The sequence below is a fragment of the Ranitomeya variabilis genome, chromosome 6 (genome assembly GCF_051348905.1).
Source record: "Ranitomeya variabilis isolate aRanVar5 chromosome 6, aRanVar5.hap1, whole genome shotgun sequence".
NCBI lineage: Eukaryota > Metazoa > Chordata > Amphibia > Anura > Dendrobatidae > Ranitomeya > Ranitomeya variabilis.
In genome coordinates this window covers 578,881,828-578,903,770 of record NC_135237.1, presented here as the reverse complement: position 1 = coordinate 578,903,770, position 21,943 = coordinate 578,881,828, and the positions used below count along the sequence as shown (strand labels likewise).

The 21,943-nt window shown below is 55.5% G+C and overlaps 1 protein-coding gene across 19 annotated transcripts in view; it reads left to right on the top strand.

The window, feature by feature from the left end:
• The window catches only part of PLEC (plectin), a 447,362-nt gene that overhangs the window by 325,206 nt on the left and 100,213 nt on the right, over positions 1-21,943 (top strand). The window contains exon 1 of one of the 19 annotated variants that reach the window (XM_077271546.1): positions 19,925-20,176. The exons of the other annotated variants lie outside the window; for them this stretch is intronic. Coding sequence (XP_077127661.1) covers positions 20,050-20,176 — 127 coding nt within the window. The 5' untranslated portion in view covers positions 19,925-20,049. Of the gene's footprint in view, positions 1-19,924; positions 20,177-21,943 lie in introns of those variants that run through there. 19 annotated transcript variants of the gene reach the window in all.

Genomic DNA, 21,943 nt, shown 5'->3' with positions numbered 1-21,943 from the left:
GTAGAGCGCCCTCTGCAGTACAGGTACCACTTAGTAGAGCGCCCCCTGCGGTACAGCTGATGACACTTAGTAGAGCGCCCTCTGCAGTACAGGTGATGACACTTAGTAGAGCGCCCTCTGCGGTACAGGTGATGACACTTAGTAGAGCGCCCCCTGCAGTACAGGTGATGACACTTAGTAGAGCGCCCCCTGCGGTACAGGTGATGACACTTAGTAGAGCGCCCTCTGCAGTACAGGTACCACTTAGTAGAGCGCCCCCTGCGGTACAGGTGATGACACTTAGTAGAGCGCCCTCTGCAGTACAGGTGATGACACTTATTAGAGCGCCCTCTGCGGTACAGGTGATGACACTTAGTAGAGCGCCCTCTGCGGTACAGGTGATGACACTTAGTAGAGCGCCCTCTGCGGTACAGGTGATGACACTTACTAGAGCGCCCCCTGCAGTACAGGTGATGACACTTAGTAGAGCGCCCCCTGCAGTACAGGTACCACTTAGTAGAGCGCCCCCTGCGGTACAGGTGATGACACTTAGTAGGGCGCCCCCTGCGGTACAGGTGATGACACTTAGTAGAGCGCCCCCTGCGGTACAGGTGATGACACTTAGTAGAGCGCCCCCTGCGGTACAGGTGATGACACTTAGTAGAGCGCCCCCTGCGGTACAGGTGATGACACTTAGTAGAGCGCCCCCTGCGGTACAGGTGATGACACTTAGTAGAGCGCCCCCTGCGGTACAGGTGATGACACTTAGTAGAGCGCCCCCTGCGGTACAGGTGATGACACTTAGTAGAGCGCCCCCTGCGGTACAGGTGATGACACTTAGTAGAGCGCCCCCTGCGGTACAGGTGATGACACTTAGTAGAGCGCCCCCTGCGGTACAGGTGATGACACTTAGTAGAGCGCCCCCTGCGGTACAGCTGATGACACTTAGTAGAGCGCCCTCTGCAGTACAGGTGATGACACTTAGTAGAGCGCCCTCTGCGGTACAGGTGATGACACTTAGTAGAGCGCCCTCTGCAGTACAGGTACCACTTAGTAGAGCGCCCCCTGCGGTACAGGTGATGACACTTAGTAGAGCGCCCTCTGCGGTACAGGTGATGACACTTAGTAGAGCGCCCCCTGCAGTACAGGTGATGACACTTAGTAGAGCGCCCCCTGCGGTACAGGTGATGACACTTAGTAGAGCGCCCCCTGCGGTACAGGTGATGACACTTAGTAGAGCGCCCCCTGCGGTACAGGTGATGACACTTAGTAGAGCGCCCCCTGCGGTACAGCTGATGACACTTAGTAGAGCGCCCTCTGCAGTACAGGTGATGACACTTAGTAGAGCGCCCTCTGCGGTACAGGTGATGACACTTAGTAGAGCGCCCTCTGCAGTACAGGTACCACTTAGTAGAGCGCCCTCTGCGGTACAGGTGATGACACTTAGTAGAGCGCCCTCTGCGGTACAGGTGATGACACTTAGTAGAGCGCCCCCTGCGGTACAGGTGATGACACTTAGTAGAGCGCCCCCTGCAGTACAGGTGATGACACTTAGTAGAGCGCCCCCTGCGGTACAGGTGATGACACTTAGTAGAGCGCCCTCTGCGGTACAGGTGATGACACTTAGTAGAGCGCCCTCTGCAGTACAGGTACCACTTAGTAGAGCGCCCCCTGCGGTACAGGTGATGACACTTAGTAGAGCGCCCTCTGCGGTACAGGTGATGACACTTAGTAGAGCGCCCCCTGCGGTACAGGTGATGACACTTAGTAGAGCGCCCTCTGCAGTACAGGTACCACTTAGTAGAGCGCCCCCTGCGGTACAGCTGATGACACTTAGTAGAGCGCCCTCTGCAGTACAGGTGATGACACTTAGTAGAGCGCCCCCTGCAGTACAGGTGATGACACTTAGTAGAGCGCCCTCTACGGTACAGGTGATGACACTTAGTAGAGCGCCCTCTGCAGTACAGGTACCACTTAGTAGAGCGCCCCCTGCGGTACAGCTGATGACACTTAGTAGAGCGCCCCCTGCGGTACAAGTGATGACACTTAGTAGAGCGTCCTCTGCGGTACAGGTGATGACACTTAGTAGAGCGCCCTCTGCAGTACAGGTGATGACACTTAGAAGAGCGTCCTCTGCGGTACAGGTGATGACACTTAGTAGAGCGCCCCCTGCGGTACAGGTGATGACACTTAGTAGAGCGCCCCCTGCAGTACAGGTGATGACACTTAGTAGAGCGCCCCCTGCGGTACAGGTGATGACACTTAGTAGAGCGCCCTCTGCAGTACAGGTACCACTTAGTAGAGCGCCCCCTGCGGTACAGCTGATGACACTTAGTAGAGCGCCCTCTGCAGTACAGGTGATGACACTTAGTAGAGCGCCCTCTGCGGTACAGGTGATGACACTTAGTAGAGCGCCCCCTGCAGTACAGGTGATGACACTTAGTAGAGCGCCCCCTGCGGTACAGGTGATGACACTTACTAGAGCGCCCCCTGCAGTACAGGTGATGACACTTAGTAGAGCGCCCCCTGCAGTACAGGTGATGACACTTAGTAGAGCGCCCTCTGCAGTACAGGTGATGACACTTAGTAGAGCGCCCTCTGCGGTACAGGTGATGACACTTAGTAGAGCGCCCTCTGCAGTACAGGTACCACTTAGTAGAGCGCCCCCTGCGGTACAGGTGATGACACTTAGTAGAGCGCCCCCTGCGGTACAGGTGATGACACTTAGTAGAGCGCCCCCTGCAGTACAGCTGATGACACTTAGTAGAGCGCCCTCTGCAGTACAGGTGATGACACTTAGTAGAGCGCCCCCTGCGGTACAGGTGATGACACTTAGTAGAGCGCCCCCTGCAGTACAGCTGATGACACTTAGTAGAGCGCCCCCTGCAGTACAGGTGATGACACTTAGTAGAGCGCCCTCTGCGGTACAGGTGATGACACTTAGTAGAGCGCCCCCTGCGGTACAGCTGATGACACTTAGTAGAGCGCCCCCTGCGGTACAGGTGATGACACTTAGTAGAGCGCCCTCTGCGGTACAGCTGATGACACTTAGTAGAGCGCCCTCTGCAGTACAGGTACCACTTAGTAGAGCGCCCCCTGCAGTACAGGTGATGACACTTAGTAGAGCGCCCTCTGCAGTACAGGTACCACTTAGTAGAGCGCCCCCTGCAGTACAGGTGATGACACTTAGTAGAGCGCCCTCTGCAGTACAGGTGATGACACTTAGTAGAGCGCCCTCTGCGGTACAGGTGATGACACTTAGTAGAGCGCCCTCTGCAGTACAGGTGATGACACTTAGTAGAGCGCCCTCTGCGGTACAGGTGATGACACTTAGTAGAGCGCCCTCTGCAGTACAGGTACCACTTAGTAGAGCGCCCCCTGCGGTACAGGTGATGACACTTAGTAGAGCGCCCCCTGCAGTACAGCTGATGACACTTAGTAGAGCGCCCCCTGCGGTACAGGTGATGACACTTAGTAGAGCGCCCTCTGCAGTACAGGTACCACTTAGTAGAGCGCCCCCTGCAGTACAGGTGATGACACTTAGTAGAGCGCCCTCTGCAGTACAGGTACCACTTAGTAGAGCGCCCCCTGCAGTACAGGTGATGACACTTAGTAGAGCGTCCTCTGCAGTACAGGTGATGACACTTAGTAGAGCGCCCCCTGCAGTCCATTGTCTCAGTATGTGTATTTTTTCCCTGCTGAGGGGTGTAGATCGCCCTCCACTGGCAGGAGTGCAGATGACACACAGGAGCGTCTGCCTCCTCACGGGTTGTTTTCCAGATACAGGGATATGAGCCATCAGTCCTTTATTCCCCCAATATCCGCGGTGTCCTTGTAGGCTCAGGGGAACATTAACCATTGATTGTGGGGGAGGTGCAGCCTCATTGTTCTGTTGTACAGATAAGGTGGTGTCCTCAGGAGGTGATTGTCCTATTGTCTCCAGTCCAGAGGTCTCATCCGGTCTCCAACCGCTCACACCTAAAATAACAAACCGCCCATTGTCTAAGTGCTGTATACATCCAGCACAGATATCAGACAGACCGTGGCCTGCTGCCCTCTGTGCTGTATGGTGATCTACAGGTGAGAGACCCTTCTAGCACTATATTGTCCATGGGTCTCCTGCCACCTCTGTGATTCCACTTCACCCAGTATTGGCTGTATACAGGAGATTCATCTTCACCCAGATAAGGAAGTCTGTAATAAAGGAGACATCTGGGAATATTCAGCAGCAAGAAACCTTGTAAACGTTCACAGGAGCTAACAATCTAGATGTCACACCCAGTATAGCAGCATCACATATACCCAGGAATGCGGGCGTATCCTTAATGGGTGACTCAGTGCTGACGGAGAGGATATAGCTGTCCTGGGGGAGTAAAGTACAGACATGACCAACAACTAACACATTCACTATTGACATAACCCAAATCTCCAGGACAGTGGATACTACTACTCTTGTCCTGTAGTGATGTATATAGTATATACCCAGGAGGACGGTGAGGAGGAGCGGACACTTCTAGTCCTGTCCTGTAGTGATGTATATAGTATATACCCCTGGAGGATGGTGAGGAGGAGCGGACACTTCTAGTCCTGTCCTGTAGTGATGTATATAGTATATAACCAGGAGGACGGTGAGGAGGAGCGGACACTTCTAGTCCTGTAGTGATGTATATAGTATATACCCAGGAGGACGGTGAGGAGTGGCGGACACTTCAGTTTTCTAGGTTACAGTACACTGCTGTCCAGCTGCTGGAGACCTCAGTGATGCATGTAGTTGTGTCAATTGTCAGGTTTTAGTCATGCAGGGGACATGATTCAGGTGTTTGGAAGGAATTTCATAATGGCAATGAGGTAATTCTTGATCAGACAGGGTGCAGTATTGTGGGGTGGATGGTGGTTTTTCTGTGCTGTGTGGTAGGGTGTTATGGCATGGGATTGTGCAGGTGGTGTGTAGTGTTGCGGTGTAGGGTGAGTTGCTGTGGCTTGGGGTGTTGCCAGATGTTCCTGTGCATTGAGGGTTGTTGCACAGTGAAGTGCTGTTGGTTGGTATGTTGCTGTGCTTGGTTTTGTGGTGTGCTGCGGTGCAGCATGAGGTATGGGTAAGGTGTTCTGGGGTGCTGCTGGAAGTAAGGTGTTGCAGGATGAGGTATTGTACGTGTGGGTTCCTGGGGGATCGATTGTTGCAGAATTGACTTATGGGGGGCGGGTTGAGGTTGCGTGAGGTGTTGCAGGTTGAGGTATTGTGCAGTGTAGGTTCTTGTGGGGCTGGTTGAGGTGTTGTAATGTGGGGTGAAGTGTTGTGGGTCTGGTTGCAGTTTGGTGGGTTGAGGTGTTGCAGTGTGAGGTGGGGTAGGTTGATGTGTTACGGTGTGAGGTGTTGCAGGGCGGATTGTTGCTGGGTTTAGCGTGGGGTGGGTTGAGGTGTTGCAGTGTGGGGTGTTGCGGGGTGAAGTATTGACTGGTTGCGGTGTTTTAGGATGAGGTATTGTGAGGATTGTTGTGGGGTGAAATGTGGTAGGGCTGGTTGGGTTGCAGGCTGGAGTGTTGCTGGGTGAAGTGAGGTGGGTTTCAGTGTGGGGGTTGTGGTGTGAAGTGTAGTGGGTTGGATTGTTGCGGGGTGAGGTGTAGTGGGTTGAGTTGTTGTAGTGTGGGGTGGGTTGTGGTGTGAGGTGTAGTGGGTTGAGTTGATGCACTGTGGGTGTTGTGGTTCGTGTGAGGTGTAGTGGGTTGGATTGTTGCGGGGTAAGGTGTAGTGTCTTGATGGGTTGTGGGGTGAGGTGTAGTGTGGTGTGTTGGGTTGTGGCGTGAGATGTGGGTTGGATTGTTGCAGGGTGAGGTGTAGTGTGTTGAGGTGTTGTAGTGTGGGTCGGGTTGTGTAGTGGGTTAAAGTGATGCAGTGTGGTGTTGCAGGCTGGAGTGTTGCTGGGTGAAGTGTTGTGGGGCGGGATTAGGTGTTGCAATGTGGGGGTTGTTGTGTGAGGTGTAGTGGATTAGATTGTTGTGGGGTGAGGTGTAATGCTTTGAGTTGTAGTGTGGGGTGCTGTGGGTCGGTTTATGGTGTGAGGTGTAGTGGGTTGGATTGTTGTCGGGTGAGGTGTATGGGGTTGAGGTGTGGTAGTGTTGGGTGTTGTGGGTCGGGTTGTGGCGTGAGGTGTAGTGGGTTGAGGTGTGTGGGGTAGGTTGATGTGTTGCAGGGCGGATTGTTGCGGGGTGAGGAGGTGGGTTGAAGTGTTGCAGTATGGGGGTTGTGGGGTGAAGTACGTTGATAATCTGGTTTTGGGATGAGGTGAGGTGGATTTTTGCAGTGTGGGGTGTTGCAGGCTGGAATGTTGCTGGTTGAAGTGTTGTGGGCGGGTTGAGGTGTTGCAGTGTGGGTGTTGTGGTGTGAGTTGTAGTGGGTTGGATTGTTGCGGATTGAGGTGTTGTAGTGTTGGGTGTTGTGGATTGGGTTGTGGCGTGAGGTGTAGTGGGTTCGATTGTTGCGGGGTGAGGTGTAGTGTGTTGAGGTGTTGTAGTGTGGGGTGTTGTGGGTCGGGTTGTGGGGTGAGGTAGTGGTTTGAGGTGTTGTAGTGTGGGGTGTTGGTCGGGTTGTGTGGTGAGGTAGTGGGTTGAGGGGTTGTAGTGTGAGGGGTTGTGGGTTGAGGTGTTGTAGTGTGGGGTGTTGGTCGGGTTGTGGGGTGAGGTAGTGGGTTGAGGTGTTGTAGTGTGGGGTGTTGTGGGGTGAGGTGTTGTAGTGTGGGGTGTTGTGGGTCGGGTTGTGGGGTGAGGTAGTGGGTTGAGGTGTTGTAGTGTGGGGTGTTGGTCGGGTTGTGTGGTGAGGTAGTGGGTTGAGGGGTTGTAGTGTGAGGTGTTGTGGGGTGAGGTGTAGTGGGTTGAGGTGTTGTAGTGTGGGGTGTTGGTCGGGTTGTGGGGTGAGGTAGTGGGTTGAGGTGTTGTAGTGTGGGGTGTTGTGGGGTGAGGTGTTGTAGTGTGGGGTGTTGTGGGTCGGGTTGTGGGGTGAGGTAGTGGGTTGAGGTGTTGTAGTGTGGGGTGTTGCGGGGTGAAGTGTTGTAGTGTGGGGTGTTGTGGGTCGGGTTGTGGGGTGAGGTGTAGTGGGGAGAGGTGTTGTAGTGTGAGGTGTTGTGAGTCGGGTTGTGGGGTGAGGTGTAGTGGGTTGAGGTGTTGTAGTGTGGGGTGTTGTGGGGTGAGGTGTTGTAGTGTGGGGTGTTGTGGGTCGGGTTGTGGGGTGAGGTAGTGGGTTGAAGTGCAGTGTGGGTGTTGTAGTGTGGGGTGTTGGTCGGGTTGTGGGGTGAGGTGTAGTGGGTTGAGGTGTTGTAGTGTGGGGTGTTGTGGGTTGAGGTGTTGTAGTGTGAGGTGTTGTGGGTCGGGTTGTGGGGTGAGGTGTAGTGGGTTGAGGTGTTGTAGTGTGGGGTGTTGTGGGGTGAGGTGTTGGTCGGGTTGTGGGGTGTAGTGGGTTGAGGTGTTGTAGTGTGGGGTGTTGCGGGGTGAAGTGTTGTAGTGTGGGGTGTTGTGGGTCGGGTTGTGGGGTGAGGTGTAGTGGGTTGAGGTGTTGTAGTGTGGGGTGTTGTGGGAAGGGGTGTAGTGAGGTGAGGTGTTGTAGTGTGGGGTGTTGTGGGTCGGGTTGTGGGGTGAGGTAGTGGGTTGAAGTGCAGTGTGGGTGTTGTAGTGTGGGGTGTTGGTCGGGTTGTGGGGTGAGGTGTAGTGGGTTGAGGTGTTGTAGTGTGGGGTGTTGTGGGGTGAGGTGTTGTAGTGTGGGGTGTTGTGGGTCGGGTTGTGGGGTGAGGTAGTGGGTTGAAGTGATGCAGTGTGGGTGTTGTAGTGTGGGGTGTTGGTCGGGTTGTGGTGTGAGTTGTAGTGGGTTGGATTGTTGCGGATTGAGGTGTTGTAGTGTTGGGTGTTGTGGATTGGGTTGTGGCGTGAGGTGTAGTGGGTTCGATTGTTGCGGGGTGAGGTGTAGTGTGTTGAGGTGTTGTAGTGTGGGGTGTTGTGGGTCGGGTTGTGGGGTGAGGTAGTGGTTTGAGGTGTTGTAGTGTGGGGTGTTGGTCGGGTTGTGTGGTGAGGTAGTGGGTTGAGGGGTTGTAGTGTGAGGTGTTGTGGGGTGAGGTGTAGTGGGTTGAGGTGTTGTAGTGTGGGGTGTTGGTCGGGTTGTGGGGTGAGGTAGTGGGTTGAGGTGTTGTAGTGTGGGGTGTTGTGGGGTGAGGTGTTGTAGTGTGGGGTGTTGTGGGTCGTGTTGTGGGTCGGGTTGTGGGGTGAGGTAGTGGGTTGAGGTGTTGTAGTGTGGGGTGTTGGTCGGGTTGTGTGGTGAGGTAGTGGGTTGAGGGGTTGTAGTGTGAGGTGTTGTGGGGTGAGGTGTAGTGGGTTGAGGTGTTGTAGTGTGGGGTGTTGGTCGGGTTGTGGGGTGAGGTAGTGGGTTGAGGTGTTGTAGTGTGGGGTGTTGTGGGGTGTTGTGGGTCGGGTTGTGGGGTGAGATAGTGGGTTGAGGTGTTGTAGTGTGGGGTGTTGCGGGGTGAAGTGTTGTAGTGTGGGGTGTTGTGGGTCGGGTTGTGGGGTGAGGTGTAGTGGGGAGAGGTGTTGTAGTGTGAGGTGTTGTGAGTCGGGTTGTGGGAAGGGGTGTTGCGGGGTGAAGTGTTGTAGTGTGAGGTGTTATGGGTCGGGTTGTGGGGTGAGGTGTAGTGGGTTGAGGTGTTGTAGTGTGGGGTGTTGTGGGGTGAGGTGTTGTAGTGTGGGGTGTTGTGGGTCGGGTTGTGGAGTGAGGTAGTGGGTTGAAGTGCAGTGTGGGTGTTGTAGTGTGAGGTGTTGTGGGTCGGGTTGTGGGGTGAGGTGTAGTGGGTTGAGGTGTTGTAGTGTGGGGTGAGGTGTTGGTCGGGTTGTGGGGTGTAGTGGGTTGAGGTGTTGTAGTGTGGGGTGTTGCGGGGTGAAGTGTTGTAGTGTGGGGTGTTGTGGGTCGGGTTGTGGGGTGAGGTGTAGTGGGTTGAGGTGTTGTAGTGTGAGGTGTTGTGGGAAGGGGTGTAGTGGGGTGAGGTGTTGTAGTGTGGGGTGTTGTGGGTCGGGTTGTGGGGTGAGGTAGTGGGTTGAAGTGCAGTGTGGGTGTTGTAGTGTGGGGTGTTGGTCGGGTTGTGGGGTGAGGTGTAGTGGGTTGAGGTGTTGTAGTGTGGGGTGTTGTGGGGTGTTGTGGGGTGAGGTGTTGTAGTGTGGGGTGTTGTGGGTCAGGTTGTGGGGTGAGGTAGTGGGTTGAAGTGATGCAGTGTGGGGTGTTGGTCGGGTTGTGGGGTGAGGTAGTGGGTTGAGGTGTTGTCGTGTGAGGTGTTGTAGTGTGGGGTGTTGCGGGGTGAAGTGTTGTAGTGTGGGGTGTTGTGGGTCGGGTTGTGGGGTGAGGTGTAGTGGGGAGAGGTGTTGTAGTGTGAGGTGTTGTGAGTCGGGTTGTGGGAAGGGGTGTTGCGGGGTGAAGTGTTGTAGTGTGAGGTGTTGTGGGTCGGGTTGTGGGGTGAGGTGTAGTGGGTTGAGGTGTTGTAGTGTGGGGTGTTGTGGGGTGAGGTGTTGTAGTGTGGGGTGTTGTGGGTCGGGTTGTGGGGTGAGGTAGTGGGTTGAAGTGCAGTGTGGGTGTTGTAGTGTGGGGTGTTGGTCGGGTTGTGGGGTGAGGTGTAGTGGGTTGAGGTGTTGTAGTGTGGGGTGTTGTGGGTTGAGGTGTTGTAGTGTGAGGTGTTGTGGGTCGGGTTGTGGGGTGAGGTGTAGTGGGTTGAGGTGTTGTAGTGTGGGGTGTTGTGGGGTGAGGTGTTGGTCGGGTTGTGGGGTGTAGTGGGTTGAGGTGTTGTAGTGTGGGGTGTTGCGGGGTGAAGTGTTGTAGTGTGGGGTGTTGTGGGTCGGGTTGTGGGGTGAGGTGTAGTGGGTTGAGGTGTTGTAGTGTGAGGTGTTGTGGGAAGGGGTGTAGTGGGGTGAGGTGTTGTAGTGTGGGGTGTTGTGGGTCGGGTTGTGGGGTGAGGTAGTGGGTTGAAGTGCAGTGTGGGTGTTGTAGTGTGGGGTGTTGGTCGGGTTGTGGGGTGAGGTGTAGTGGGTTGAGGTGTTGTAGTGTGGGGTGTTGTGGGGTGTTGTGGGGTGAGGTGTTGTAGTGTGGGGTGTTGTGGGTCGGGTTGTGGGGTGAGGTAGTGGGTTGAAGTGATGCAGTGTGGGTGTTGTAGTGTGGGGTGTTGGTCGGGTTGTGGGGTGAGGTAGTGGGTTGAGGTGTTGTCGTGTGAGGTGTTGTAGTGTGGGGTGTTGTGGGTCCGGTTGTGGGGTGAGGTGTAGTGGGTTGAGGTGTTGTAGTGTGGGGTGTTGGTTGGGTTGTGGGGTGAGGTAGTGGGTTGAGGTGTTGTGGGTTGAGGTGTTGTAGTGTGGGGTGTTAGTCGGGTTGTGGGGTGAGGTGTAGTGGGTTGAGGTGTTGTAGTGTGGGGTGTTGTGGGGTGAGGTGTTGTAGTGTGGGGTGTTTTGGGTCGGGTTGTGGGGTGAGGTAGTGGGTTGAAGTGATGCAATGTGGGTGTTGTAGTGTGGGGTGTTGGTCGGGTTGTGGGTTGAGGTGTTGTAGTGTGGGGTGTTGTGGGTCGGGTTGTAGGGTGAGGTAGTGGGTTGAAGTGATGCAGTGTGGGTGTTGTAGTGTGGGGTGTTGGTCGGGTTATGGGGTGAGGTAGTGGGTTGAGGTGTTGTAGTGTGGGGTGTTGTGGGGTGAGGTGTTGTAGTGTGGGGTGTTGTGAGTCGGTTGTGGGGTGAGGTAGTGGGTTGAGGCGTTGTGGGTTGAGGTGTTGTGGGTTGGATTGTTGCGGGGTAAGGTGTGTCTTGATGGGTTGTGAGGTGTAGTGTGGTGTGTTGGGTTGTGGCGTGAGATGTGGGTTGGATTGTTGCAGGGTGAGGTGTAGTGTGTTGAGGTGTTGTAGTGTGGGTCGGGTTGTGTAGTGGGTTAAAGTGATGCAGTGTGGTGTTGCAGGCTGGAGTGTTGCTGGGTGAAGTGTTGTGGGGTGGGATTAGGTGTTGCAATGTGGGGTGTCATGGTTCCCAATGGCAAGGGAACGTCAGAGAACTTAAACTACAGACAAGCTCCTGGGTGAGGTGTTGTAGTGTGGGGTGTTGCGGGGTGAAGTGTTGTAGTGTGGGGTGTTGTGGGTCGGGTTGTGGGGTGAGGTGTAGTGGGTTGAGGTGTTGTAGTGTGAGGTGTTGTGGGAAGGGGTGTAGTGGGGTGAGGTGTTATAGTGTGGGGTGTTGTGGGTCGGGTTGTGGGGTGAGGTAGTGGGTTGAAGTGCAGTGTGGGTGTTGTAGTGTGGGGTGTTGGTCGGGTTGTGGGGTGAGGTGTAGTGGGTTGAGGTGTTGTAGTGTGGGGTGTTGTGGGGTGTTGTGGGGTGAGGTGTTGTAGTGTGGGGTGTTGTGGGTCGGGTTGTGGGGTGAGGTAGTGGGTTGAAGTGATGCAGTGTGGGTGTTGTAGTGTGGGGTGTTGGTCGGGTTGTGGGGTGAGGTAGTGGGTTGAGGTGTTGTCGTGTGAGGTGTTGTGGGTCCGGTTGTGGGGTGAGGTGTAGTGGGTTGAGGTGTTGTAGTGTGGGGTGTTGGTTGGGTTGTGGGGTGAGGTAGTGGGTTGAGGTGTTGTGGGTTGAGGTGTTGTAGTGTGGGGTGTTAGTCGGGTTGTGGGGTGAGGTGTAGTGGGTTGAGGTGTTGTAGTGTGGGGTGTTGTGGGGTGAGGTGTTGTAGTGTGGGGTGTTGTGGGGTGAGGTAGTGGGTTCAAGTGATGCAATGTGGGTGTTGTAGTGTGGGGTGTTGGTCGGGTTGTGGGTTGAGGTGTTGTAGTGTGGGGTGTTGTGGGTCGGGTTGTAGGGTGAGGTAGTGGGTTGAAGTGATGCAGTGTGGGTGTTGTAGTGTGGGGTGTTGGTCGGGTTGTGGGGTGAGGTAGTGGGGAGAGGTGTTGTAGTGTGAGGTGTTGTGAGTCGGGTTGTGGGAAGGGGTGTTGCGGGGTGAAGTGTTGTAGTGTGAGGTGTTGTGGGGTGAGGTGTAGTGGGTTGAGGTGTTGTAGTGTGGGGTGTTGCGGGGTGAAGTGTTGTAGTGTGGGGTGTTGTGGGTCGGGTTGTGGGGTGAGGTGTAGTGGGGAGAGGTGTTGTAGTGTGAGGTGTTGTGAGTCGGGTTGTGGGAAGGGGTGTTGCGGGGTGAAGTGTTGTAGTGTGAGGTGTTGTGGGTCGGGTTGTGGGGTGAGGTGTAGTGGGTTGAGGTGTTGTAGTGTGGGGTGTTGTGGGGTGAGGTGTTGTAGTGTGGGGTGTTGTGGGTCGGGTTGTGGGGTGAGGTAGTGGGTTGAAGTGCAGTGTGGGTGTTGTAGTGTGGGGTGTTGGTCGGGTTGTGGGGTGAGGTGTAGTGGGTTGAGGTGTTGTAGTGTGGGGTGTTGTGGGTTGAGGTGTTGTAGTGTGAGGTGTTGTGGGTCGGGTTGTGGGGTGAGGTGTAGTGGGTTGAGGTGTTGTAGTGTGGGGTGTTGTGGGGTGAGGTGTTGGTCGGGTTGTGGGGTGTAGTGGGTTGAGGTGTTGTAGTGTGGGGTGTTGCGGGGTGAAGTGTTGTAGTGTGGGGTGTTGTGGGTCGGGTTGTGGGGTGAGGTGTAGTGGGTTGAGGTGTTGTAGTGTGAGGTGTTGTGGGAAGGGGTGTAGTGGGGTGAGGTGTTGTAGTGTGGGGTGTTGTGGGTCGGGTTGTGGGGTGAGGTAGTGGGTTGAAGTGCAGTGTGGGTGTTGTAGTGTGGGGTGTTGGTCGGGTTGTGGGGTGAGGTGTAGTGGGTTGAGGTGTTGTAGTGTGGGGTGTTGTGGGGTGTTGTGGGGTGAGGTGTTGTAGTGTGGGGTGTTGTGGGTCGGGTTGTGGGGTGAGGTAGTGGGTTGAAGTGATGCAGTGTGGGTGTTGTAGTGTGGGGTGTTGGTCGGGTTGTGGGGTGAGGTAGTGGGTTGAGGTGTTGTCGTGTGAGGTGTTGTAGTGTGGGGTGTTGTGGGTCCGGTTGTGGGGTGAGGTGTAGTGGGTTGAGGTGTTGTAGTGTGGGGTGTTGGTTGGGTTGTGGGGTGAGGTAGTGGGTTGAGGTGTTGTGGGTTGAGGTGTTGTAGTGTGGGGTGTTAGTCGGGTTGTGGGGTGAGGTGTAGTGGGTTGAGGTGTTGTAGTGTGGGGTGTTGTGGGGTGAGGTGTTGTAGTGTGGGGTGTTTTGGGTCGGGTTGTGGGGTGAGGTAGTGGGTTGAAGTGATGCAATGTGGGTGTTGTAGTGTGGGGTGTTGGTCGGGTTGTGGGTTGAGGTGTTGTAGTGTGGGGTGTTGTGGGTCGGGTTGTAGGGTGAGGTAGTGGGTTGAAGTGATGCAGTGTGGGTGTTGTAGTGTGGGGTGTTGGTCGGGTTATGGGGTGAGGTAGTGGGTTGAGGTGTTGTAGTGTGGGGTGTTGTGGGGTGAGGTGTTGTAGTGTGGGGTGTTGTGAGTCGGTTGTGGGGTGAGGTAGTGGGTTGAGGCGTTGTGGGTTGAGGTGTTGTGGGTTGGATTGTTGCGGGGTAAGGTGTGTCTTGATGGGTTGTGAGGTGTAGTGTGGTGTGTTGGGTTGTGGCGTGAGATGTGGGTTGGATTGTTGCAGGGTGAGGTGTAGTGTGTTGAGGTGTTGTAGTGTGGGTCGGGTTGTGTAGTGGGTTAAAGTGATGCAGTGTGGTGTTGCAGGCTGGAGTGTTGCTGGGTGAAGTGTTGTGGGGTGGGATTAGGTGTTGCAATGTGGGGTGTCATGGTTCCCAATGGCAAGGGAACGTCAGAGAACTTAAACTACAGACAAGCTCCTGGGTGATGGAATCTCGAGCTGACCGTGAGCTAAGCCTACCACACAACTAGCAGTGGCCGGGTGGCGTACCTACGTTTTATCCCTAGACGCCTAGCGCCAGCCGGAGGACTAACTAACCCTAATAGAGGAAAAGACAGACCTGGCTTACCTCTAGGGAAATTCCCCCAAAAAGGAGACAGAAGCCCCCCACATATATTGACGGTGAGTTCAGAGGAAAAGACATACGCAGTATGAAGGTAGGTTCAGCAAAGCGAGGTCCGCTTACTAGATAGCAAGAAGATACAATAGGGAACTTCACGGTCAGCTGAAAACCCTATTAAAATACCATCCCGAAATTACTTTAAGACTCATGTGTCAACTCATGACACCGGAGTGGCAATTTCGGCCCACAAGAGCTTCCAGCTACAGAAAAATAACATTACTGTGAACTGGAACAAAAATGCAAAACAAACTTAGGACTAAGAGTCCAACTTAGCTGATCGTAGTCTAGAAGCAGGAACATGCAACAGAAAGGCTCTGGTTACATTGATGGCCGGCACTAGAATAACTGAGCAGCAAGGCTAAATAGGATACTCCCATATCCTGATGGAAACAGGTGAACAGAGAAAGTGAAGCACACAAGTCAGTACCACCAGTGACCACCGGGGGAGCCCAAAAACCAAATTCACAACAGTGGGGGTTGTTGTGTGAGGTGTAGTGGATTAGATTGTTGCGGGGTGAGGTGTAATGCTTTGAGTTGTAGTGTGGGGTGGTGTGGGTCGGTTTATGGTGTGAGGTGTAGTGGGTTGGATTGTTGGGTGAGGTGTAGTGGGTTGAGGTGTGGTAGTGTTGGGTGTTGTGGGTCGGGTTGTGGCGTGAGGTGTAGTGGGTTGAGGTGTGTGGGGTAGGTTGATGTGTTGCGGTGTGAGGTGTTGCAGGGCGGATTGTTGCGGGGTGAGGAGGTGGGTTGAAGTGTTGCAGTATGGGGATTGTGGGGTGAAGTACGTTGATAATCTGGTTTTGGGATGAGGTCGGGTTGTGGGGAGAGGTAGTGGGTTGAGGTGTTGTAGTATGGGGTGTTTTGGGATTGAGGTGTTTTAGTGTGGGGTGTCAGTCGGGTTGTGGGTTGAGGTGTTGTAGTGTGAGGTGTTGTAGTGTGGGGTGTTGTGGGACGGGTTGTGGGGTGAGGTGTAGTGGGTTGAGGTGTTGTAGTGTGGGGTGTTGTGGGGTGAGGTGTTGTAGTGTGAGGTGTTGTGGGTCGGGTTGTGGGGTGAGGTGTAGTGGGTTGAGGTGTTGTAGTGTGGGGTGTTGTGGGGTGAGGTGTTGTAGTGTGAGGTGTTGTGGGTCGGGTTGTGGGGTGAGGTGTAGTGGGTTGAGGTGTTGTAGTGTGGGGTGTTGTGGGGTGAGGTGTTGGTCGGGTTGTGGGGTGTAGTGGGTTGAGGTGTTGCAGTGTGGGGTGTTGTGGGGTGAGGTGTTGTAGTGTGAGGTGTTGTAGTGTGGGGTGTTGTGGGTCGGGTTGTGGGGTGAGGTGTAGTGGGTTGAGGTGTTGTAGTGTGAGGTGTTGGTCGGGTTGTGGGGTGAGGTAGTGGGTTGAGGTGTTGTAGTGTGGGGTGTTGTGAGGTGTTGTAGTGTGGGGTGTAGTGGGGTGAGGTGTTGTAGTGTGGGGTGTTGTGAGGTGTTGTAGTGTGGGGTGTAGTGGGGTGAGGTGTTGTAGTGTGGGGTGTTGTGGGGTGAGGTAGTGGGTTGGGGTGTTGTGGGGTGAGGTGTTGTGTGGGGTGTTGTGGGTCGGGTTGTGTAGTGGGTTGAAGTGATGCAGTGTGGGGTGTTGCGGGGTGAAGTGTTCTGGGTCGGGTGTGGATTGTTGTGGTGTGGAGTAGGTGGTATGAGATGACACCTGGGATATCTTTATGGAATACTTTTGCAGGGTCTCATCTTAGGGTCTCCCTCCAGTTTTCCTCTTTCATGCCCTTTTAACCCTTTGTTTCTCCCCGTATTGTACTCTGGCTCAGCGTTCTGTCGCACACTGGTCGGGTGCTGGGTGACCCCCTCTCATCGTCTCCATAGACGTCAGGGGTAATGCAGCATTTCACGCTGTGTGTCAGTCTGCACTGTCCTTCTGGAATGTTCTTCCTGTGTGCTGTTCAGTGTGTCATGTAATGAGGCGTCTTTTGAGGGCTGATGCTATGAATATGAGGGTCTGTAGATTTACGCAATGCTTCTTTTGGTGATATTTTTGGTGCAGTGACATCATGTTGGGGTTTGCAGTGTGACTGTCAGATGTCTCATTGTGACGGGTGGAGTTTTGCCCATGTTTTGCCCCAGGTGGATACAGGGATGGGGGCGCACAGAGCCGCGTCTTGTGCATTGTCCGAATGACGCATCGCAGGGTTCTGCAGAATTTCACGTCTCTGTGTCGGCCGGTCCTGTGGTGTGATGAGGGGCAGCTCCTGGTACGGCTCAGGTGTGGAGTGGGAGGGTGGGGCGCAGTCTCACAGGGGTTAATTACTCTGTGGGAAGCTCCGCTGTCTGCAGGAATGTGTAGCTGCCAGATATTTATTCTGTCACAGCAAGTTATAGGAATGCGAGCGCTGCCCAGCTCAGCGGTGCAACATCCCAGATACACCGGGAGCCGACCCCCAGAGACCCCCGAAATACAGCCCCCCAAAGTACCGGGCCCCGGCATCCCTGAGACCCCCCAACACAGTGGCACCTACCCAAATGACCCCCCGAAACACAGGGACCCAGCACCCCAGAGACCCCTGAAATACAGGGCCCCAAAACACAGGGCCCCGGCATCCCTGAGACCCCCTGACACAATGACACCTCCCCAAATGACCCCCCGAAACACAGGGACCCAGCACCCCAGAGACCACCGAAATACAGGGCCCCAAAGTACAGGGCCCCGGCATCCCTGAGACCCCCCGACACAGTGGCACCTACCCAAATGAGCCCCCTGAAACACAGGGACCCAGCACCCCAGAGACCCCTGAAATACAGGGCCCCAAAACACAGGGCCCAGGCATCCCTGAGACCCCCCAACACAGTGGCACCTACCCAAATGACCCCCCAAAACACAGGGACCCAGCACCCCAGAGACCCCTGAAATACAGGGCCCTGGCATCCCTGAGACCCCCCGACACAGTGGCACCTACCCAAATGACCCCCCGAAACACAGGGACCCAGCACCCCAGAGACCCCTGAAATACAGGGCCCCAAAACACAGGGATCCGGCATCCTTGAGACCCCCCAACACAATGGCACCTCTCCAAATGACCTCCCGAAACACAGGGACCCAGCACCCCAGAGACCCCTGAAATACAGGGCCCCGGCATCCCTGAGACCCCCCGACACAGGGGCACCTCCCCAAATGACCCCCCGGAAACACAGGGACCCAGCACCCCAGAAATACAGGGCCCCAAAACACAGGGCCTCGGCATCCCTGAGACCCCCCGACACAATGACACTTCTCCAAATGACCCCCCGAAACGCATGGACCCAGCATCACAGAAATCCACCAAAATACATGAGCCTGGCACCACAGAGACCCTCATAAACAAAGGGACCCAGCACCCCGGAGATCCCCTAAAAGACAGGGATCCCTTGTGCTCTGCGGCCCTTGTGCTCTGCGGCTCTTGTGCCCTGCGGCTCTTGTGCCCTGCGGCTCTTGTGCTCTGCGGCTCTTGTGCTCTGCGGCCCTTGTGCTCTGCGGCCCTTGTGCTCTGCGGCTCTTGTGCTCTGCGGCTCTTGTGCTCTGCGGCTCTTGTGCTCTGCGGCTCTTGTGCTCTGCGGCTCTTGCACACTGGACCCTGCTCTGCGGCTCTTGTGTTCTGCGGCTCTTGTGCTCTGCATCCCTTGTGCTCTACGGCTCTTGTGCTCTGCGGCTCTTGTGCTCTGCGTCCCTTGTGCTCTGCGGCTCTTGCACACTGGGCCCTGCTCTGTGGCTCTTGTGCTCTGCGGCTCTTGCACACTGGGCCCTGCTCTGCGGCTCTTGTGCTCTGCGGCTCTTGTGCTCTGCGGCCCTTGTGCTCTGCGGCTCTTGTGCTCTGCGGCCCTTGTGCTCTGCGGCCCTTGTGCTCTGCGGCCCTTGTGCTCTGCGGCTCTTGTGCTCTGCGGCCCTTGTGCTCTGCGGCCCTTGTGCTCTGCGGCTCTTGTGCTCAGCAGCTCTTGCACACTGGGCCCTGCTCTGCGGCTCTTGTGCTCTGCGGCTCTTGTGCTCTGCGGCTCTTGCACACTGGGCCCTGCTCTGCGGCTCTTGTGCTCTGCGGCTCTTGCAGACTGGGCCCTGCTCTGCGGCTCTTGTGCTCTGCGGCTCTTGTGCTCTGCGGCTCTTGCACACTGGGCCCTGCTCTGCGGCTCTTGTGCTCTGCGGCTCTTGCACACTGGGCCCTGCTCTGCGGCTCTTGTGCTCTGCGGCTCTTGCACACTGGGCCCTGCTCTGCGGCTCTTGTGCTCTGCGGCTCTTGCACACTGGGCCCTGCTCTGCGGCTCTTGTGCTCTGCGGCTCTTGCACACTGGGCCCTGCTCTGCGGCTCTTGTGCTCTGCGGCTCTTGTGCTCTGCGGCTCTTGCACACTGGGCCCTGCTCTGCGGCTCTTGTGCTCTGCGGCTCTTGCAGACTGGGCCCTGCTCTTGTGCTCTGCGGCTCTTGCACACTGGGCCCTGCTCTGCGGCTCTTGTGCTCTGCGGCTCTTGCACACTGGGCCCTGCTCTGCGGCTCTTGTGCTCAGCGGCTCTTGCAGACTGCGCCCTGCTCTGCGGCTCTTGTGCTCTGCGGCACTTGCACACTGGGCCCTGCTCTGCGGCCCTTGTGCTCTGCGGCTCTTGCAGACTGGGCCCTGCTCTGCGGCTCTTGTGCTCTGCGGCTCTTGCAGACTGGGCCCTGCTCTGCGGCTCTTGTGCTCTGCGGCTCTTGCACACTGGGCCCTGCTCTGCGGCTCTTGTGCTCTGCGGCTCTTGTGCTCTGCGGCTCTTGCACACTGGGCCCTGCTCTGCGGCTCTTGTGCTCTGCGGCTCTTGCAGACTGGGCCCTGCTCTTGTGCTCTGCGGCTCTTGCACACTGGGCCCTGCTCTGCGGCTCTTGTGCTCTGCGGCTCTTGCACACTGGGCCCTGCTCTGCGGCTCTTGTGCTCAGCGGCTCTTGCAGACTGCGCCCTGCTCTGCGGCTCTTGTGCTCTGCGGCACTTGCACACTGGGCCCTGCTCTGCGGCCCTTGTGCTCTGCGGCTCTTGCAGACTGGGCCCTGCTCTGCGGCTCTTGTGCTCTGCGGCTCTTGCAGACTGGGCCCTGCTCTGCGGCTCTTGTGCTCTGCGGCTCTTGCACACTGGGCCCTGCTCTGCGGCTCTTGTGCTCTGCGGCTCTTGCAGACTGGGCCCTGCTCTGCGGCTCTTGTGCTCTGCGGCCCTTGTGCTCTGCGGCTCTTGCAGACTGCGCCCTGCTCTGCAGCTCTTGTGCTCTGCGGCTCTTGCAGACTGGGCCCTGCTCTGCGGCTCTTGTGCTCTGCGGCTCTTGCAGACTGGGCCCCGCTCTGCAGCTCTTGTGCTCTGCGGCTCTTGCACACTGGGCCCTGCTCTGCGGCTCTTGTGCTCTGCGGCTCTTGCACACTGGGCCCTGCTCTGCGGCTCTTGTGCTCAGCGGCTCTTGCACACTGGGCCCTGCTCTGCGGCTCTTGTGCTCTGCGGCTCTTGCACACTGGGCCCTGCTCTGCGGCTCTTGTGCTCTGCGGCTCTTGCACACTGGGCCCTGCTCTGCGGCTCTTGTGCTCAGCGGCTCTTGCAGACTGCGCCCTGCTCTGCAGCTCTTGTGCTCTGCGGCTCTTGCAGACTGGGCCCTGCTCTGCGGCTCTTGTGCTCTGCGGCTCTTGCACACTGGGCCCTGCTCTGCGGCTCTTGTGCTCTGCGGCTCTTGCAGACTGGGCCCTGCTCTGCGGCTCTTGCACACTGGGCCCTGCTCTGCGGCTCTTGTGCTCTGCGGCTCTTGTGCTCTGCAGCTCTTGCAGCCTGGCTCAGTGGCTCTGGCTTTGGGCGGCGGTTTACAGTGGCTGTCTGTGGAGGCCGGGCATCCTGTGGGGAGTGTCAGTGGGGCACACCTTGAGTGGGTCAGTGCCACACCTCGGAAAGGGGAGGGCACTGAGTGGGCAGGGCAGGAACCAGACAGGGCAGGCTGGGAATTGCTTAGCCTGCGGCCAATCTAGGGTAGAGAGAGAAGAGGAAGGAGGGAGGTGAAGGCTGCGAGTCAGAGGGAGAGCAGAGCCGAGAGCAGAGCCAGATCAGAGGGAGAGCAGAGCCAGCCGCGGCAGCAGCAGATTGTCAGCTCCATGGACCAACACATGTACCGCACCAATGCCGCCCTGCCATCCAATCAGGACAGCGCATTCCGCCAGAGAACCAGCTCTGAGGATAACCTGTACCTGGCAGTACTGAGGGCCACAGAGGGCAAGAAAGGTACCAGCTACTGGGGCCACTGTGGGGTGTGGGCAGGGAAGGGGGCCACAGCTGCATCAGTAGTAGGAAGTTATGTGTTAACCCCTGAGGGGATCAATGCCCACCAGCAGGATGGCATCACTGTGGAGTACCAACTCAGTGGGCATGGGGGATTATAGGGTCTGGAAAACCACTGATTTACAGTTTGTTTGTTTTTTATCCTGGGTGTTTCCTTAAGGCCTCAGTGTACGGCATCCTAGTGCCTGTTATATGGGTACTGTGCCTGTGTGTGCATCATTCTACTACCTGTTATTGGGGTACTGTGCCTGTGTGTGCATCATTCTACTACCTGTTATTGGGGTACTGTGCCTGTGTGTGCATCATTCTACTACCTGTTATCGGGGTACTGTGCCTGTGTGCATCATTCTACTACCTGTTATCGGGGTACTGTGCCTGTGTGCATCATTCTACTACCTGTTATCGGGGTACTGTGCCTGTGTGCATCATTCTACTACCTGTTATCGGGGTACTGTACCTGTGTGCATCATTCTACTACCTGTTATTGGGGTACTGTGCCTGTGTGCATCATTCTACTACCTGTTATTGGGGTACTGTACCTGTGTGCATCATTCTACTACCTGTTATTGGGGTACTGTACCTGTGTTCATCATTCTACTACCTGTTATTGGGGTACTGTACCTGTGTTCATCATTCTACTACCTGTTATTGGGGTACTGTACCTGTGTGCATCATTCTACTACCTGTTATTGGGGTACTGTACCTGTGTGCATCATTCTACTACCTGTTATTGGGGTACTGTACCTGTGTGCATCATTCTACTACCTGTTATTGGGGTACTGTACCTGTGTTCATCATTCTACTACCTGTTATTGGGGTACTGTACCTGTGTGCATCATTCTACTACCTGTTATTGGGGTACTGTACCTGTGTGCATCATTCTACTACCTGTTATCGGGGTACTGTACCTGTGTACAGCATCCTACTACCTGTTATCGGGGTACTGTACCTGTGTGCATCATTCTACTACCTGTTATTGGGGTACTGTATCTGTGTACAGCATCCTACTACCTGTTATTGGGGTACTGTGCCTGTGTACGTCATTCTACTACCTGTTATTGGGGTACTGTACCTGTGTACAGCATCCTACTACCGGTTATTGGGGTACTGTATCTGTGTGCATCATTCTACTACCTGTTATTGGGGTACTGTACCTGTGTACAGCATCCTACTACCTGTTATTGGGGTACTGTATCTGTGTACAGCATCCTACTACCGGTTATTGGGGTACTGTGCCTGTGTGCATCATTCTACTGCCTGTTATTGGGGTACTGTACCTGTGTGCATCATTCTACTACCTGTTATTGGGGTACTGTGCCTGTGTGTGCATCATTCTACTACCTGTTATTGGGGTACTGTACCTGTGTGCATCATTCTACTACCTGTTATTGGGGTACTGTGTCTGTGTACAGCATCCTACTACCGGTTATTGGGGTACTGTGCCTGTGTGCATCATTCTACTACCTGTTATTGGGGTACTGTACCTGTGTACAGCATCCTAGTACCTGTTATTGTGGTACTGTACCTGTGTGCATCATTCTACCTGTTATTGGGGTACTGTACCTGTGTGCATCATTCTACTGCCTGTTATTGGGGTACTGTATCTGTGTGCATCATTCTACTACCTGTTATTGGGGTACTGTACCTGTGTGCATCATTCTACTACCTGTTATTGGGGTACTGTACCTGTGTACAGCATCCTACTACCGG